The 20,725-nt window shown below is 41.0% G+C and overlaps 2 protein-coding genes across 5 annotated transcripts in view; one reads left to right on the forward strand and one right to left on the reverse strand.

The window, feature by feature from the left end:
• Positions 1–141: 141 nt before the first annotated feature.
• The window catches only part of KLHL6 (kelch like family member 6), a 40,218-nt gene continuing 19,634 nt past the window's right edge, over positions 142–20,725 (forward strand). The window contains exons 1-8 of one of the 3 annotated variants that reach the window (XM_083741651.1): positions 142–251; positions 1,238–1,666; positions 5,846–6,011; positions 9,210–9,659; positions 11,877–12,114; positions 12,554–12,756; positions 13,217–13,430; positions 14,010–15,145. In XM_083741651.1, coding sequence (XP_083597777.1) covers positions 1,404–1,666; positions 5,846–6,011; positions 9,210–9,659; positions 11,877–12,114; positions 12,554–12,756; positions 13,217–13,430; positions 14,010–14,056 — 1,581 coding nt within the window. In that variant the 5' untranslated portion in view covers positions 142–251; positions 1,238–1,403 and the 3' untranslated portion in view covers positions 14,057–15,145. Of the gene's footprint in view, positions 252–1,237; positions 1,667–5,845; positions 6,012–9,209; positions 9,660–11,876; positions 12,115–12,553; positions 12,757–13,216; positions 15,146–20,725 lie in introns of those variants that run through there. The other 2 variants (XM_083741650.1, XR_014565027.1) reach the window with 2 other exon arrangements.
• GPR148 (G protein-coupled receptor 148) overlaps positions 5,030–20,725 on the reverse strand; it is a 98,121-nt gene continuing 82,425 nt past the window's right edge. The window contains exon 3 of one of the 2 annotated variants that reach the window (XR_014565028.1): positions 5,030–5,356. The gene's annotated coding sequence lies outside the window, so the exon portion shown is untranslated. Of the gene's footprint in view, positions 5,357–5,841; positions 5,864–20,725 lie in introns of those variants that run through there. The other variant, XR_014565029.1, reaches the window with a different exon arrangement.

Here is a 20,725-nt window from a genome sequence, read left to right on the forward strand (position 1 = left end):
TTAAGCCTCTTGAAATATAATCAAGGGTAGCTTTATCCCTATGACAAGAGACTACTGCATGGTGACTGTACTGTATTCATGGTGGCTGCAAGTTAACATTGTTTATCATGTTGATCCTTCCAGTCATGTGGAAAGTTTCTACACCTGTGCCAACTTTTCCTGGATGTCAGGCTGAAGCATGGAAACTTTCTATGCAATTCTGAGAATCTATGTGATAAACTGCATTAGACTGTAAGGCCAGAGTGAAGAGAGTAAGTGTTATCTCACAGAAGCCTCCATTCCCAAGACATCATAAAGGTGACTCAGCCGTTGGAATCACTCCAGCACAGAGCTTAGCAGATCTTTTTTTTCCTGCTGCTACCAATCAATATAATGCATATAATGCTTGCCATTATGCTGTCTGTGATATGGCTGGCATTTGATCCACGTCATGCTTCTAAAGACCTAGCCCAGATGGATGGGGAATAATAATAATAATAATAATAATAATAATAATAATAATAATATAGAAAGTGATCAGGTGAAATTGTATGCTTGTTGTAATAACTGCTCACATTTTGCATTGAGAACACTGTTGAGTCATATTTGGGAAACTCTGCATCCATAGAAATTGCATTTTAATTAACTAATCATACCATGTATCTCAGCATTAACTTATGAGAGGGAGGTTGTTATTTGGGAGCTTTTAAAATTTATTTTTTAAGTGCTATCCAAAATGGCAAACATAGCCAAACTTAGCTTTGGTTCATTCAGGCCATCCCTGTACTGAATTCCTCATTGAGCTGTGTATAGTGTGTAAAAAATATATAAAGTGCAGATACAGAGTTAGTCAGTCAGTGCAGGCAGCTAGAAAACAATATTGTTTATACTTCCAAACAGGCGAGTAATACCCCTCAAAGTCAAGACAATTGCCAGTTGTTACCACACAATACATAAATACATGCATGCATGCATGCATGCATGCAAAGCTTATTTTTACTCTAGGCATTCTTTCAAAATGCTGGTTGTTAAAATTATAACCCCATAACTCTCCCATCATGCTTATCAAGTATATCTGGATGGATATATACAGCAGCAGAATGCTGATTTCAGAACAGTTTTAGAGGTCTTTGGCATTCGTTATAATCCCATATTCAAAGGCACCTTTAAGTCTTCTTTAGATATAGTAAAACTGCTTGGAAATGTGTGGAATTAAAAAATAACAACACAACCCCACTGACTTTGTTTGTGTTAACAGGGTGAGAAAGTGCAAGGTTTCCTGTTATGCATGTGTGACAGCTGTAGATAAGTGGGGAGGCCCAAACAGGAAATCCGTCTTGCTTCTGCAGCATGACTTGTCTGAAGCTCAGGAACCATCTTAGATTGAAGTATCAATGGCATGATGTGCTGCTGCTGATCGAAACATGGGAGACATAGTGAAGAAGAACTTGGAGGAGGAATCTCCGTTGCCTTTGGAAAATGAGTGTTCCAGGAACATGGGAGAGCTTGTGGAGGTCTCCATCAGTGAAAGGGTTAAGTTTGATGACACAGGCCTATCCATGGTGCTGCAGAACGGCTTGGAGAACCTCCGACTGGAAAACTCTCTCACAGACGTTACCCTGTGTGTGGGCAACATGAAATTCTCATGCCACCGAGTGGTTCTAGCAGCGGCAAGCAATTATTTTAGGTAAGGGAGATATTTAAAATTAAGTATTTTCCCCCCTCTCCTCTCATTTGAATGTTCAATTGCAACCAGAAATAGTTAAGCAGGTAAGATGGAAATTGACATTTCCCGAGCACTTGATTTGAAACCTACCCCAACAGTCTATGAGCTTCCAAAATGTCTACATTTGGTGGCATGTCAGAAGAAGGGTGATAATTACAGCATCCAGAATATTAACTGAGAATGCTAGGTATGTGGGATAGAAAAAATTTGAATATAGGAACAAACATGCAATCGATTACAGTTACCCCCGTTTCCCCCCTCCATAACAATCCTAACTATGTCCAGATAATTGTATTGGTAATAATAAAATAAAATATTAATTCAACAGCTGCCCATTAAAAAGCGTTGTTCCACAGGATCCTGGGTGTTTTAGGTAGTAGGTCACGACTGGACCTAATGGTCAGGGGTCCCTTTACCTTTACCTTTTTATGTTATCATTAATGCAGTTGAATGTGTGGAAGCTGAATGATCCTTTCCCAAAAAAACCTGTTTCCATGAGGAGGGCAACATATGGCAAAAGCAATCAATGAGGGGAAAGGAGTGTGCTTCCTATTTTTCTCGGCGTTCTAAAATTAAGAAAGTAATTTGAGAAATGGGAAAAACACATGGGTGAGAAAATATGCCAAATGAATAGTGAGAAACAAAATACTCCATTTTCAGTGTATCTGAAGAAGTGTGCATGCACACGAAAGCTCATACCAAGAACTGACTTAGTTGGTCTTTAAGGTGCTACTGGAAGGATTTTGTTTTGTTTTGACTATGGCAGACCAACACGGCTACCTATCTGTAACTCCATTATCATGTTACTAATTACACTGGAAAATAAAAGATTTTTTTTTTATCAATCCCTGTCAGTGAGACTTATTGTGACATGGGGATAGATTTTATTATATTTTTTTAAATGGTAAAAGAAACATTATTAACTTCTGGTGCCAAAAGTTACTCAGTCAGGTCAAGGTGTGACATTTATACTAGCTGGTAGAACAAAAGGGGGGGGGGGAGAATGTTTGGCGTATTTAATTCCAAATGTAATTGGGGCCATTTTAGGCACTTATTGCTGGCCTCCGTATTTCTACTCATCATAATGCATTTTTTTAAAGTAGCTAATGTAGGACTTTATCCACTTTATCAATTCACAGAAAACTATCCCTTGCATAGTCACAGAAAACTAACAAAATTATTTCGACACAAGATCTTGCCTTTCTTTTGGCATAAGAGAATGCTTCTGGTATCTTGGATATGAGGTGTCTTACAACCATGATTCATATCTACTAGTCTCATATTAATGTCTCATTTTTGGTTACTGTTTGTGGGGAAGGGGTGAAGCGATACTCAGAAATATTAAATGACTAAGCTTGCAGTCCTGTGCATGCTTGGGAGGAGTATCATTTAATTCAGCAAGAGTTCCAAGTGAATGTGGATTGGATCAGTCTGTAAATTAATTTTACAATGGTGTAGCTAACTATACTGGTCTTCTGACAGGTGAGTATTTGCCATTCAGCTATTCATAGTTAATGATTCCATAAGAATACATATTTACATCAGATATTTTGAAAACCACATAACGTTCTCCACCAGATAATTCCATGGACCATCCCATGTGATTGGCACAACCTTTTATCTTTGGGGAGATTCTGATGATTTATTAAGCCAAAATTTGTACATATTGTTTTGATGGAACGTGACTTTAATATTTCTCCGCCATGCTTAGAGCGATCCCTCTCCTTGAGAACTAGGCAAAATAGCTTTGGTTCAGCTTTATGCAGAAAAGGGGTTGCCTGTGTGAAGTTTATCTGGGCTCCTTTCTGACTGCTTAGCCTTGAAAAAGCCCAAATGTTTCTCTCCTCAAAGAAGGGAAGCAAGTTTAATAATACCCTGCTTTAAACCAACAAGTTACACTGAAAAAAACAATTCCAATCGGACAATTGAACAAGAGGTCCTTGAAACACACAATTATTCACAAGGTTTATTGACGATTGGTCTAAATTCATAACATATATGGAATCAAATTCTAGAGATATAAAAATTACAGTAGGTTTAATATAACCCTTGAGATGTGTAGATGCTATAAAATGAAAAACTGCAGAACAGCTTTAACTTTCACATAATCCAAAACTGAGATGGAGGGAAGTCAATCGTTATTTGTTGTTATTTAATGTTTGTTTTATGGTTGGTGTAGGTGTTTTGCTTTGGGTGATGTTTGCTTTTTTCTTTGCCATGTATGAGCTATTTTTTGTTCTTTTCTCTTTTTCGTTTTGTTGTTGTCTGATTATAGAAAATGAATAAAAAGAAGTAAAAAAAAAAGAAACACACAATTATTCGATACAGCAATATTTGAGTGTTAGATGTGAGAAAGCAAATGTCAAGAGAGTGACAATAATTCTAGGATTATGAAATGCTAAAACACAGATATGTATACCTAGTGTAGCAGAGTGATTAAGAACATACATTAGAAACTGGGAGGTTTCCAGTTGAAATCTCAGCTCAGCCTTGAACTTCACTGGGTAGCCCCAGACAAGCCACTGTTCCTCACCCTTAGCTCTTATCTGTATTAGGTGGAGTAATAATAATAATAATTAATATCATACAAAGTTATTGTAAGGTTATATCAGGGCAAGATGTGGTGGCTCAATTATTTCTTGATGAGACTGATCATTTAGATCCTTTTCAAATTGGCTTCCATCTCAGATTTGGGACAGACATTCCCTTGTTCACTGTGAGATAGACAAGGGAGTGTATTCCCGTTGATTTGTCCTCCCAGTGGTTTTCAATACTATTTACTCTGGTACCCTTCTGAACTATCTGACTATATTGTGGTTCAAATTCTCATCTTTCTGAAAGACTTCCTAGGAGGACATTCTGAGAAACTGCTGCTCCACCCTGAACAATGGCTTATGGCAGGCTTCCTCAAACTTGGTCCTCCATATGTTTTGAGACTACAGTTCCCCGATCCCTGACCACTGGTCCTGCTAGCTAGGGATCACGGGAGTTGTAGGCCAAAAACATCTGGAGGGCAGAGTTTGAGGAAGCCTGGCTTATGGGGTACTGAATGGGTTCATCTGGTCCCTTGTGCTGTTTAGCATCCCCATGAAACCACTGGATGGCGCCCTCCATACATTTCAGTTGAGGTGTCATCAATATGCTGAAGATACCCAGCTGTTCTGTCTTTCATTTCCATCTTTTGATCCTAGGGAGGCTGTGTAGCGGTATTGGTGCTTGTACTTATTTATTTTAAAACATTTATTAGCCACTCATCTCTCAGAGATGGTTCAGCAACATCTGGAGGGCCACAGGCTCCCTGTCCCTCCTATAACATGCTCTATATGGGGCTGCCTCTGAAACTTCATCAGAAACAAAATACAGCTGCCAAGGTGTTAATGGAGGCTCAAAGGAAAGATAATCTATTCCAGCATCATGCCATATTTATTGATTACAAATTTGTTCCTGGTGTCAATTCAAAGTATTGATGTTTACAACCCCAATGTCTTAGAAGGAGAACTGTGCCATCCCATGTGAATTTTCCTCTGGTCAATATGTGAGACTCTGATTTATGTCTTCTTGTCATCTGAAGTATGACAGATGAGCACTGAGAAGAGGTTCTTCTTTGTCCTGGCACCAGCATGAGATCCACACAGTTCCACCTCTGCTTGGCTTTTGGCTTTTGGAATAAAAACACATTTATTCCATACTCATTAGCTGATTAGACACTGCATTTTTAAATTTATTTTAATTTTTCAAATCTGAATTATAATAAGGCACTATAGCCCAATGCAGTATGTATACAAACAATATAAAAAAATAATAATAGCATGTGTTAAAAACAAGAATCTTTTAATAATAACGTTCAGACTTACTGTATAAGATGCATTTTAATGTGTACTTAGGTTGCCATATGTTTTATAGATCAGTTTGGTGGTTTTAAAGGATTGTTCTTATGGTTTTGTAGTTAAATTTTTTATTATTGCTCTGATCTGATATATATTGTTAGCAACTTTCAATATTTTAAAATAGAAAAATACCATAAACATATTTTAAAATAAATTACATATGAAGTGATTGGGAGGGCTATTAGTTTGCTTGTTTCCAGAGTGTATTTCAGAATGACTGGTCTTCCAAGAAATTACGTATTTCCCCCTTCAGGGCAATGTTTTGCAACGACTTGAAAGAAAAGTATGAAGAAAAAATAGTAATTAAGGGAGTTGATGCTGAAACAATGCAGATTCTTTTGGATTACACTTACACAAGCAAAGTGCTGATCACTAAGGAAAATGTCCAGAAAGTCCTGGAAGCTGCTAGTCTTTTTCAGGTTAGTGAAGTAAAATATTTACAGCACATAGAAACCATACCAAATTCACGTGAGTACTAGTTTTAGCTCATTGTTTAGTGTGGAAATGGCTAATTGACAGCTGTTGGATTAGTCTTCGGGCAACTTGAATTTTACTATGAAACAATATTTTGCTGTGGGATTTCATTGGCTGCTCTATTTAATGACTAGATCTAATGTTCAGCCTAAGATCACAAGCAAGGCATGCTGTGTGAATCAAAACGTGCTTACTCAGAAGTAAGTTCAAGATCAATTCCGAATTAAGTGTGCAAAGCACTGCAGCCTTAAACTGGTTTTTGCTGTTTAAGGGCTGGCTCTGCCTGCCTGCCTTACCCAACTCTTTCTTCTTCTTCTTTGGCGATCACTCGTAGCCGAGTAAGATTGTCTTCCATAAACACGGTTTCAGCACTGAGTCCGTTAGTGACTGTGGAGGCCAATTCTGGATCCACATGTCCTTCCACAATGGGGACGTTGGTTTCCGGACAGGAGTTACCGTATTTTTTGCTCTATAAGACTCACTTTTTCCCTCCTAAAAAGTAAGGGGAAATATATGTGCGTCTTATGGAGCGAATGCAGGCTGCACAGCTATCCCAGAAGCCAGAACAGCAAGAGGGATTGCTACTTTCACTGCGCAGCGATCCCTCTTGCTGTTCTGGCTTCTGAGATTCAGAATATTTTTTTTCTTGTTTTCCTCCTCCAAAAACTAGGTGTGTCTTGTGATCTGGTGCGTCTTATAGAGCGAAAAATACGGCGCTCGCAGTGAGGGTTTGGCAAGCATGCCTTTCTCTTAGCATGTTTCTACCTTTTGTCCTGCGTTTGAGCTTCTTCAGAGCCCATGACACATTTGGTAAAGGCTGTTCTCCAGTTGGATTATCATCTTCCAAAGCAACTACTCTATTCCGAACTTAATAATGGAAAGTGTACCCAGCTCCACCCCCTACCCCCAAAGTTGTCAGGAAGGCTGCCTGCTTGCCTATGACAGGACGGACTGGAGTGCTGTCCTTGTGTCCATCCCTGGTTCTGCTACTTTGATAATGCTGCTCCTACCCTTAACTGACCATGATGGCTCTGTTCTGCCTCCACAGTGAAAGGCAGCAGAAACCATAATGGACCAATTTGCTCACCCCTACACCTACCCCACTTTAATGGGACTGGCATAATGAGGAGTACCTAAAATGTCTCAAAGTAGCGAGCAAGCTTTTTAATTTTTCAGCTTGATCACAACAATAATAAAAAGTGCTGAAGCACGTGAATTATTTTTAAATGGACCAGCATTCCTTCCAATTTTTGTCCCATTAACTTCTAGTTCCAGCCCTGCCTGGCTCCACTCCATGGGTGGCCGATAAAGCTGGCTGTAAATAGGATACAAAGGGAAAGTTTATCAAATGAAATAAGTACATCTAATTTTGATTTGAGAGCTTCATGTCTTTAAATGTTTGCCCACATGTATCTTTAAAAAACAGGAACCAGTGGTTTATAGGCCAGGTCTGTTATGATAAGTAGCCTAAATGTGTCAACAGGACATGGCTCTCAGCACAAAACTCTGCTGTAAACACTTCTTTAAAACACACCACCACCATTAAAAATGGTGTTTCAGATTTTTCACTTCCCTCTTTTCCTTTTAACCACTTTTTTTTTTAAAAAAAGTCATGCACTAATTCTAAGGTTAGGTGCAGATTTTTAAAAAAGTTATGGAGAAAACTGCTGAACTATTGATATCTGGAAGCACCCTGAGTGCTCAGCCTTTCCTTGAGATTTTAGCTGGGATTTTGGTATGCATAGTGTTACATGCCACTCCCAGTCTCTGAGCAGTGCAAGATTCGAGGGAGTTCCAGGTGTACTATCCAGGGTCCATGTTTCCTTTGTTATCCAGGGTTAACCAAAGGCAGCATTCTTTCCTGAGTAACAATGAAAACAAATTCACAGTAAACTGAAGTCTGAGATGGGTGCAATTAGAACTAGTAATCTCTCAAACCCATTCCCACCCAGTCAATCTGATCTGCCCTTCATCCTCTTTCAACATTTGATCCAGACCCTGTGCATGGTATGTTGATGCAAAAACCTCTTATACCACCATCATCATTTTATATGTATGCTGCCTTTCCATAGTTAAAACCATGCTCAAGGCAGCTTACAACATAAAAATATTTACTTAAATTACAAACATAAAGGTAAAGGTAAAGGGACCCCTGACCGTTAGGTCCAGTTATGGCCGACTCTGGGGTTGCGGCGCTCATCTCGCTTTACTGGCCGAGGGAGCCGGTGTACAGCTTCCGGGTCATGTGGCCAACATGACTAAGCCGCTTCTGGCGAACCAGAGCAGCGCACGGAAACGCGGTTTACCTTCCTGCCAGAGTGCTACCTATTTATCTACTTGCACTTTGACGTGCTTTCATACTGCTAGGTTGGCAGGAGCAGGGACTGAGCAACGGGAGCTCGCCCTGTTGCAGGGATTCAAACTGCCGACCTTCCAGTCGGCAAGCCCTAGGCTCAGTGGTTTAGACCACAGCCAACAATTTATAAGCACATCAAAAAGTACACAACCAAACTGAACAATCTGCATATAAATCATAAGATCTAAAAATAAAGATACAAAAAATAATATCAATAACAGTAACAAAACTCCCTAAACAATATGGCCAGGTAGAAAAAGGCCAGCAATGCAGGGAGCAAGTCTTCCAGGACTCATAGTCAAGATGGTGTCTGGACACTTCAGGAGCCTCACCTTTTGTACAGGCTCTTACACTCTTCAAATGTTTGTGCAAATAGGCCCTGTGAAATCAGTTTTGCCTACCTGACACTGTTAATCTTCCCACTCATCACGGAATTCCTTTCTCCCCTGGAATCCCCACTTACCACATCCCAGCATTTTGAACGTTTATTATACAGATGAGCAGCATCAAGTTCAATGAAGCATAAGAAGCCCCTTGCTGGGTCAGACCAAAGGCCCATCTAGTCCAGCTTCCTGTTCCCACAGTGACCAATCAGATGCCTGTGGGGAGACTGCAAGCTGAGTGCAACAGTATTGGTATACATACTAAGCATGGCATTTGCACATTTTACAACAGGGACATTGCTTCCTCACATTCTTAAGATTTGCTAAGAGCAGTAAAATAAATGAACAAGCACAGGAGGGCATGTCTGCATAGTAACTTAATGTGCTTCCTTTTCTGCTTGTAGTTTTTGCGAATGGTAGAAGCTTGCTCCAATTTTCTCAATGAAGCTCTTCATCCAGAAAACTGTGTTGGGATTCTGAGACTGGCTGATGCTCATTCACTTGAAAAACTGAAGCAGCAGGTCAAGGGGTATATTATCCAGAATTTTTCCCAAGTACTGAATTACGATGAGTTCTTAGAACTGCCTGTGGATGTTCTATATAGTATGCTCAAGAGTGATGAACTCTGTGTCACTGACGAAGCTCAAGTGTTTGAAATGGTTATAAACTGGGTGCATTACAAAATAGCAGAAAGACTTCCTCTCCTTCCTTACATCCTTGAGGGTGTCAGACTACCCCTTCTGGACCCTTGGTATTTTGTAGAGACTGTAGAAGCTGAGCCACTGATCCAACAGTGCCCTGATGTCTTTCCTCTGCTTCAAGAAGCCAGAATGTACCATCTATCAGGGAATGAGGTGAGTTCAATGTTGATTGTATTAAGAAAAAGTTCAGACTAGTGATTCAATGAGCTGCTTGAACTATCTATAGGTACTCTGCAGTGAGCTTTCTGTGGTGTTCCTGCTTGTGGCAGTGCCATCCTGCCTTTTGGGAATGCTAACTTCCTAACATCCATCTCTATGGTAACATTTTCAAGAAGGTAGCCATGTTAATCTCTTCCAGAAAAGACAACATATAGTTTTGTGGCACCATAAAGACTAACAGATATACAGTACAGTGATTCAGTTACTTACATCTTTTGCCCCTGTAACCATGAACATACATACACTGTTCTTACACACAGAGCCAGTGTGGTGTAGTGGTTAAGAGCAGTGGACTCGTAATCTAGGGAACCGGGTTCGCGTCTCCGCTCCTCCACATGCACCTGCTGGGTGACCTTGGGCTTGTCACACTTCTTTGAAGTCTGTCCACCTCACTCACCTCACAGAGTGTTTGTTGTGGGGGAGGAAGGGGAAATTGTCAGCCGCTTTGAGACTCCTTAGGGTAGTGATAAAGCGGGATATCAAATCCAAACTCTTCTTCTTCTTCTTTCTCCCTCTGGTGAAGTCCATGAAAGCTTTTGCCCTAATAAATAATACTTTGAGGTGGTGCTACAAGATTCCCCCACCTGTGACTATTTTTCAGGTATGAGTGTCAATGTATGGGAGTTGGACAGCTGCCATACTTTCCCTTTGAACACCTTATCAGTATATATTTGGAAAGAGGAAGAAGCCTAAAGTTTGTAATGCAGATTCACAAGCTATTGTTGTGGAAAGTTAAGTTCAGGATGCTTTATGGTGGGAGTTGGACTGTATATATTGAATATTCTTTCAAGAAAGAAAGAAGTCTGCATAAAAAGAAAGAGAAATTCACACCCCTTTGTACTTATATAGTACTATATAAGTAAACAAGTAAATAAAAATTACTAATTTTATATTACGCTGATACAGTACTGATAATTTTATTGATCTAGTATTAGTAACAACTTATACTAGGAGTGGTGAACCTGTGGCCTTTCAGATGTTGTTCTGACTACAATCTCCACCATCCTTGACCATTGGCCACATTTGTTGATGGGAGCTGAAGTCCAACAACTTCTGGAGGACCACAGGTTTCTGACCTCAGTCACCAGTTCAGGTCTTCCTAGGCCTCATAAGCAAAGAAGAAATAGAATTGGGTGGCATCAGCATATCAATGGTATTTCACAGCACATATTTGAATAACTTCCCTCCAGTGGTATCACATAGAAGTTATAAAGCAGGGAGGACAGGATGAGGAGACCTATGGAACACCATAGCCACCCTGGGCTCCTTTGGGAGGAAGGTTGGGATACAAATTGAATAGGTAGAGCAAGGCGAGATGCAGAGCAATAGTTTCCCAGCATAACTTTCAGAAAAAGATCTTCCACTAGAGCCATCAAAATGGTGGTTATCCAACTTCCATCTGTCAGTATGAATGCCATCGAGAGGTCCAAGAGAATTAACAGGGTTGTACTTCCCCTGTTATTCCCTCAGCACAAGGTGGAGCAATCAAGGCCATTTCAGTGGCAATTCAGACCTGATTCCAGAATGAAATGGGTCTAATTCAGGAGCAGCCCTCTAGACTTTGATGGACTTCAGCTCCAGCCTACATGGCCAATTGTCAGGGTTGGTGAGTGCTGGAGGGTCACATTTTTTCCATCCCTGGTATAAATAGTCAGTGTTATCCAAGAATATTGACGCTATATGGGCACAATTTGCTCAATCATTAGGGGAAAAGGTGGAGGGGTTTTTTTTATGTTAGACTATTTATTTCATGAATTTCATAGAGTTAGGCATGTGTGCCTTATGAAGAATATTTTTAAATAGGTAACAACCATGCATTAAATGCATGCAAACAACTCTTAAAATCATGCCCTCTAGATCTTTTGGAATAATCTGTGAAACGTTTATTACAATATATTGTATACACTAGTACACTGATCGGAATGAGTTTTGTAACTTGCAGTTATATGCGTTTTATTGTATGCTGTTTTTCTAATCCAATTTTTTTTAAAAAAAAAATGAGCACAGCTTGCATTCAGAAGGTGGGTAGACACTCTTGAAGGTGTCTGGAGCATGGCATGTTCCTAGGGGAATTATTTACTGGGAGTGAAGGGAGGCTTTTGTTAAAATGTTAAAAGATAAAGATCTCTCCAGCTCCTTGCTTTCATTTAGATCATTTCTGAAAGAACAAAGCCGAGAATGCACGAATTCCAGTCAGAGGTCTTCATGATCATAGGTGGCTGCACAAAGGATGAAAAGTTTGTAGCTGAAGTCACCTGCCTTGATCCTTTGAGGCGCAGTCGTTTGGAAGTGGCAAAACTGCCCAACACGGAACAAGAAGCCGAGTGTGAGAATAAAAAATGGGTGGAGTTTGCTTGTGCCACATTAAAAAATGAAGTCTACATATCAGGTAAGGAAGATCATAATGCCCATGGAAATAAATGAGGGAGGAAAAATAGTTACAGCACGAGACTCTTAATCTCAGGGTCCTGGGCTTTAGCTCCACATGGGACAAAAGATTCCTGCATTGCAGGAGGTTGGACTAGACGATCCTTGTGATCCCTTCCAACTTTATAATTCTATGATTCTATGACCTGAGACTATTAAACATTAGGTTTAAGTAACAATGTTCATAGTTCTTTCAGGAGTCGGACTGTTGCCAAACTATAAATTTGCGGTCAAATTGCAGTTATCCTACAATGCTTTTGTTGTGGAAGTTTTACCCTCATTTTTTAAAAAAAGAATTGAGCTGGCTCTTGGAGAATATTGCTATATGTATTTAGAAATCAAAAATCTAGGAACAAATTCTGGAAGTTTGGCTCTAATTTGGTATCTTACATTCATCACAGGAGGGAAAGAAACGCAACACGAAGTTTGGAAATATAATTCATCCATCAACAAATGGATCCAAATTGAATATTTGAACGTTGGAAGATGGAGACACAAAATGGCCGTATTGGGTGGCAAGGTGTATGTCATTGGTGGTTACGACGGTATACAAAGAATCAACAGTGTGGAGACATATGATTCTTTTCACAACTGTTGGTCAGAGGTAGAGTACAGATGTGCTTTTGGTATCGATGAAACAGGAAACAGACTAAAATAACGACTTTCTACTCTCAGATGTTGGTTAATAGACAAATGGTGTTTTCACACCAAAAATGTGTGGGTTTTTTTGTTTTTGTTTTTTGCATTTCCTGCATCTATAATGCAAATGTAAGATTATCTAGAAGATAAATTTAGAATGGCGTTTTCTTTTTACCCAATCAATCATACATGGATGTACATTATGCAAAACAAAGGTGGCAATTCTAGACATTTACCTGGAAGTAAGTTCCTTTGAATGCCATGGGCATCTTAATTGTGTCAGTCGTACACTCGTCGTCACTTGCCCCCAACTCATTTCTCTCCTCTTTATTATTATTTTTTAAAAGAGAATTAATATACATGAACATGAAGTCCTGATGAATCTTCAGCACGTTCCTCAGTTCTGTTGTTTTGCATTATTATAGGCAGCTCCTCTCATGGTCAACGTCAGTTCATTTGGGGCTGCCAGTTACAAGAAGAAGCTCTATGTGATTGGAGGAGGACCCAATGGGAAGCTGGCCACGGACAAAACACAATGTTATGACCCAGCAACAAACAACTGGAGCTTAAAATCACCTATGCCTGTTGAGGCAAAATGTGTCAATGCCACCAGTTTCCACGACCACATCTATGTTGTGGGTAGGTACAGCTGGAACACTTTTTCTAGAATTCCAGTTGAAGGACAAGAAGGCAATGCAGTCAAACTCTGGTCCCTCTGCATTGTGAATCACCACTTGGCGGAATGGGGATAGTTTTGAATTCCATGTTGAGATATTTTTTAACGGGTTGTGCATGCACACAGAGAAGTGTAAATTGTGGGATGGGTTTTAATGGTTTTGGCTGACTGATTGGCATCCATCTGTCTTGGGAGACAATGGAAGAATGCACCTTTGGTGGCGAAGTCAAACAGTTGGAGAGTTACAGCACTGGTAGGAGAGGGTATATTAATTGTGATTTATCCCTCTGGGTGCCCACATGTGTGGGTTGAAAGCATAGGAATTAGGCTATAAAATCTTGTTTGACCAAGTCCAAAAGTAAACTGGCTTCCCCTTTCTACCCACTTGACAAAGAATCAGGCAACAAATGGGGAAGTCGGTTTAAAAATAAGATTTACTTTCTTTATAATTGTGCATTGTTTCACAGCTACAGTGGCAGTAAAAAACCTATGCAGGCAAAATACTTCTATTCATATGATTCCATTTCATGTCCCCTTTGCAGAGTCTTCCCAGTGTGAGGAGACAGCTTCCAGTTCAACGGAAAGCTAAAATGCAATGCAAGATCCCCAGTGCCCCTTTGAAGTTTCATACTGATATGCTGAGCCATGGGGGGGGGGGGTGGTGGTCACAGTTCCCATTGATGAGAACAACCAGCCTGGTGGCTTTCAGATGTCTTGGGCTACAATTCCCACCAGCCTCAGTGAGTGGAAAATGGAGTCCAAACCAACTGGAAGGCACCCGGTTGATGAAGGCTAGTTGATGAAGTAAAGTCTTTGGCTGGCTGTCTTTTCAAAATACGTGTCCTGTCCTGTCTTTGTCTTGTGGGTTGAGGAAACCTGACACTTAACATTTTGGCCTGAAGCCTAGAATGCATTTCAAAAGAAACAAATTTTCCAGAAGGAATCCTTTGCTCTCTTCCCACTTCAGGTGGAGCTATGAGGGCAGTCTATTCTTACAGCCCACTCACAGACACCTGGTGCCTGGCCACCCAGTTAAGCCACGAACGGGCAAGTTGTGGGATTGCTCCTTGCAACAACAAGCTGTTCATCACCGGAGGACGAGATGAGAAGAATGACGTCATTGCCACTGTGCTGTGTTGGGATGCTGAGACCCAGAAACTGACGGAAGAATGCGTCCTCCCCCGCGGAGTCTCCCATCATGGAAGTGTCACTCTCCGGAAGTCCTATACATACATCCGCAAGGTAGTGCCTGGAGCAGTCTCAGTCTGACATTGCAGGGATACTCGGGAGAAGGAAAGAAGAAGTTGTCATGAAATACCTCATTCCCTCAGGTTTTTATATAGGATGATCAGGATGAAACCACTAGGCTGTCACAGCTTTTCAAGAAACATGCATTTTTGCTCAGTTTCCTGCCGCATAGCATGTGCCTTAAATTAACATCATATCCAGAAGGACCGGGCTATTTGTGGACTTGTAAGCCAATGAGACATTCAACGAAATGAGATCCCCCTATAATTAGCAATGCTGAGCTCTGTGAGTTGCAATTATTATTATTATTAATATTTTTGTAGGTGCCACTTTGGATATTATTATTATTATTTTTTAAAAAATCTTATTACTTGCATCGAAAGATGGGATAGAAATGTTTTAAATAAATAAATACTCTGATCTGAAGTCATTTTTGCTATGTTGCAGGCAGCCTGAATATTTGCAATCATTGTTGGCATAAGCCATAAGCAATATATAGCTTCCATTTATTTGCCAAACCCTTCCTCCTCACCTTTCTTTTTCTATAAACAAAACAAAGTACTTCATTTAATCCATTGCTTTTGGATCACTCTTTCCTTGCATTCATGTACAAACAGAATTTCTTTTCCCTAAGTTCCATCTGTGGCCCAGTAGGTGGCGCTGCTACACTATTTTTAAAGAAATCTTTAATTTCCAGGAACAAAGGTACAAAACAATCCCTTGAATAAGGAAAAAATGCTTTATGTTGCAACATGATTTCCAGGAAAATTGTATGTTATGATTTTAAAGATTAAGCTAAGCATGGCTATTAATTTCTCATAATATAATTATACATCTCTGCCTTAAACTGAGTCAGATGTAGTATTATCTGCAATGACTGGCAGTGGCTCTCCAGGGTTTCAGCCAAGAGGCCTTCCCAGCCCTGCCTGGAGATGCTGGGGCTTGAACCCGGGACCTTCTGCATGCAAAGCAAATACTACCACTGAGCTATGAGGTGTGTGCACCTACACACCATGGGAGCTCTTTTTTATATTGCTGCACACCACTCCCAATCTCTGAGCGGTGCGAGATTCCAGGGTTTCTGTTTCCTTTTGGGAATGAGGCATAGTGGAGACTGTGGTGTCTTTATGATACATGGTATATATATATATATAATTAAGGAACAAAAGAAGAAAAGGCACACTAGCCTGGGAACTTCCTCTCTGCCCAGAACATTGGAGGCTAGACACCACACCCCCTCTACAGTATTTATAGGAACTCAAACATTGAGATCCCGCTCTGTTCCAGTAACAAGAAGCCGAAAGCACCAGCCTGAAGATGACGAGTGAGACCTCGTCGAAACGTCGCCTAGACACCCCAACTTTTACACGGGAAGACACCCGAGGACACCAAAACCTGCATTCCTGTACCCGTGAAAATCTACGAAAGCATATATATATATATATATACACATACATACACACACAACCTGAATCTACAATGGAGGGGTTCACATCTTTACCACCCCAAAAGGGTCATTTCTCCTATAGCCACAACCAGAGATTCAAACAGAAATCAACCATCGTGCACTGACTCTCTCTCCAGCTTGCCACTTTTACAACCTTTTCCCCTCTAGGTTACACCACAGCCAACCCTAAAAGACTTGAATTCAAACCTTTGCTTTGTCTTTTAACTAACTCTGAGTTGACAGAAGGGGCCCTTTCATTTGTTGTATGACACAGAGCTCCATCTCTTTGTCTTTGCGAATGGTTCAGTACCTTCTGTTTATTCTCCCAATGGCTCATCTTCCAGGCGATTTCCTCATCAGGAAATGGGCCTGGCTAATGTTTAAACATTTCCTGAATCCAGGGATTTAGTGGCACCCAGAAACTCATAGCAATATATATGTCCCATGGTCCTCATACCAAGTGCATTTGTGTGAAGCTTCTGTTTCTGGCAGCGTGTGATGCTTAACAACATGTCGTTCAGGCTTTTGGGTGGCATTTACAGTAGACTTCAAATTTAGTAAAGGGCAGATATGCAGAGATGCTCTAAGACTGCTCAGGACCACAGAATTTATCTCCAACACCACAAAAACCTTTCCAATTTTAGCAAGAGACAGACAGACTGATCTCTCTGAAGGCTTTTTGTGCTGGGTGTGGGAGCAGCACATTTGTGCCTGTGACAGCTTTAAAAATAGCAGCTAAAAATACATAGGTGTGAAGTTCAGATTGAGTCATGCAGCACATGTATTTGGTACTCAGGAACCATATTAAAGTGCCTTGTTTGAAGCAATACTAAACAGTACCTGGTTGCATCCTAACTCGTACTTAAACGGCTAACATGGTTTGCCTTTTAAGTCTATTACGGTTGGAGGAAATTGCTACAATCAAAATGACATCCCTCCCACCTCCATTAGTATTCATTACAGTCTTCTGTGAATTGCTTCTAGTACCATCTCACTTTTGTTTCCTACCGGGCAGTCATGTGCTACGTCTGGAATAGAATATTGGAGTGAGTTGTCCCCTTGCCCAGAATATATGCAGTTCTCATTAGACAGAGACAAAGAAGACATGGAGGGATTGACAAATGAAATTGTGGGAATAGGGGAGGGGGTGGTCAATACAGCACAGATCACAGTAATTTTCTCCTGGAATGCACCCTGGTAATTATTTTCTCTTTGACACCCAGTAATTTCTTCTGTAAAACCACCCTTTGATTACTGCAGCCTTTTCTTTCTCTCTTAATATTTTTGTCATTATTTTCTCCCTGATCTCGTCCTCCTCCAAAGTCTCCACTCTGTTCTAATGAACATGAAGAACTTTTAAGCATCATGTCAGGTGCTTTGAGCAGGAGACAGAGAGAACTGACAATTAAAGAAATTACCGTACTGTTAATCATGGCACTACAGCAAACAGTGCAAGATTGTGTTTCATAACCTTACACCTAATCAAATACACAAGTAATTGGGTATTACCCAATCTCTCCCCATCTCTTACTTATTTGCTTACTGCATTTACACTCTACCTTTTTCCTCTAAGGAGCTCAAGGTGCAAATGGTTCTCCCCATCCTCATTTAATCCTCACGACTACTCTGTGAGGTAGGTTGAGCTGAGAGGCAGTGACTCACCCAAGGTCTCTTGCTTAATTTGCAAAAGATTCTTCATTAATCCCTTCCCCTGCTCACCCATGATGTGTGCTGGCTCCTAAACCAGAGCCCCCAAGCTAGCTAGTTGGAAGGGTCCTCAGTACTCCCAATATTTGACAATTAACCAAGCTCTAGCATATGCTCCAGTTCACACAATTCCAGCATTCGCAATGGGCAGTGGGAAAACACCCCAGTAACATTTCTGTTTTGCTTTGTGGATCTCATTGCTTTGTTTTGACATTTCTTTACACAGAGGAAAGGCAACAAATTCTGGAAAAGAATGTTCCACTTTTCTTGGCAAGTAGCTTGCAAGTTTTTCCAAGAAATGCTTTTTCCCGGCTCTTTCTAAATCAGCATTGTCATGATCGTGATATAATGATGTTACATTTTCTAAGACTGTGAATATTATGATTATGGCTATGGCTACTACATGATAAGCAGATATAGAAAAAGGACATGTGCAAAGAGGCTATGTATAATGTGTGAATTTGAACCTGGTTCAGTACATGTGGTGAAGGAGTAGATAAGCATGCCATGTGTGTGGCATGGTAATGTGCAACACAGGTACTGTGTGTGTATGATTCCCCCTCAGTTTACTGAGAAAGAAGGACCAGATGGATTGCATCTATGAACACACCTTCGCTTCTTAATCACATGTGCTGTGATCACATGACCAGACCTGCCTGTGTAAACTAGTTTTTAGAAGTGCTCTTAAGGAAGCCCACTGTCACCTTCTCCTTTCACAAGCACCAGCTCTGCAGTGATGAAGCGATAGTATCAAGACATACCTTTGGCTGTGGCCACTGGTATCCAGTAGCACATAATCAGGACCTGAGCAGGTTGTAAGACAGGATCTTTGGAGCACTCAAAACAGAAACATTCAGCCCTGGAGCTACCACTGAGTTCTGTGTAAAGGAGCAGAAGGACCACCATCCATAACCCAAAGGTCTACCCTAAGAACAGCTGTTTGTTAAGATTGCCAAGGCTAGGATAATAAGCACTGTGTCCCAGATGCAATAGAACACACTTAGGCCAGAATAAAGGACTCATAGAATTGTAGGGTTGGACTAGTGCCATCTAGTTCAACCTCCTGCAATGCAGGACTCCCCGACAGATGGCCATCCAACCTCTGTTTTAAAACCTCCATTGGAGAGGTCACCACCTTCTGAGAGAGTCCATTCCACTGTCAAACAGCTCTTACCATCATACTACTGGAATGCTAAAGTAGCAGATGGAATTAGCCAAGGAGATGTGCACTTCTTATTGCTCAAGGGTTTTGAAGAGCCTACAGGATGAACATCTGTCTGAGATTGAAATCCAGGCCATAGTGCAATAGAGCACATGCTGCGCATGTTGAGGACCCCAGGATCAATCCCCGGGGCTGGGCTGGGGAAGACCCCTATCTGAAACCTGGAGAGGCACAGTCAGTTGGTGTAGACAACAGCGCTGAGCAAGGTGGAGTAATGGTCTGGTTCAACACAAAGCAGCATCCCATGAAGGCAATCCGGTTATTGTGGAAGGTTGGATTAGATCGTCTTGGAGGAATTCTGTTTCTATGGCTGCAATACTAACCATTACTAGGAGTTAAGTCCCGCTTAAATCCCAATATTTGCTTCCTAAGCAAACATACGCAAGATCAGTCTGTAAATCAACAGAGCATTTTGTTATGATAGTAAATGTCCCACTGAACCTCTGTCACACTTTTTGTGAATGTTATCAAGCAGAAGGTGGGGGGGGGGGGAGGAGAGCCATTGTATATTGACTATGCTCTCTAGCCAATGTAGATTTGACATGCACATTATAGATCTGGGGAGTGGAAAAGTGTTTTTAAACCATGTATTGTATGAAATTACCTAATATATTTAGATAGAATCATACATCTTAGTCACGTTGAGTACATTTCCCTAATGCCTCAAAAACATCTTCTTGGCATGAGGATTAATAAATGTTGATAGGGAAAGAGACTTCTCTTAATGCAGCACCTGCCTGGATCTGGTTTATGTCCATACTAAGCTTGAAAAATTTGGCTGGTAGCCCACATTTCTGTGTCAACAGAACATTATTTACCCACTCCTCAGTAGAAAGGGCCCCTGTATATGTTTCTCTGCATTTTTTAATGTTGCTGGGGGAACAAAGTAGCCTCACAAAGGATTAAAGGATGTACTGTTGAATGTTTACTTTCTTTCCAACATAGTTGTGTTATTGACTCGAGCCATTGATGGACGGGTCAAACGGGCATTCTGAAAAGTGATGTGTCTCCCCCACCCTTTAGCCTAGGGTTCGTTCCCTCCTTGTGTTAAACGATGGATTTCTTCTCAAGTTTCAGAGCCTGAATGTCCTTTGCAAGGACTGTAGAATGATAACCTCTTTTCTTCTGAATCATGTATAGAGCTTTGGGGAAGCACGGACCATTAAGTCCCTCTTTGAGCTAAGCTCTTGCTATCAAAGCTCTGAAAACCATAAATAACATCAGGAATAAGTGGTACTGATACGTCTCTATGAGAAACAGCAAACTGGAGTAATAAACAATAACACAGCGTGCAAGGGTGGCCCTGTAATGAGTCATAGCATTGAAGAGCTGGAAGGGACCCTGAGGATTAACTGGTCCAACCCTCTGCAATGCAGGAATATGCAGCTGCCCCATACGGGAATCGAACCCACGACCTTGATGTTATCAGCACCATTCTCGCCAACTGAGCAAATGCCTCAAGTAGTAGATCAAAAGGGGGTTGCATTTCCATTCATCCACAGCAGATTGACCTGCTTGCCTGCCACACATGCCACAGCCACCTCCACTGCACCCAGCAAGCAGTCTGCCATCCACCTGCTGCTACTGGTGATATTGCTACTACCACTGCCCACCCACTGGGCCATGGGACATCA

The sequence above is a fragment of the Podarcis gaigeae genome, assembly GCF_964106915.1.
Source record: "Podarcis gaigeae genome assembly, chromosome: 5".
In the NCBI taxonomy this organism is placed as follows: domain Eukaryota; kingdom Metazoa; phylum Chordata; class Lepidosauria; order Squamata; family Lacertidae; genus Podarcis; species Podarcis gaigeae.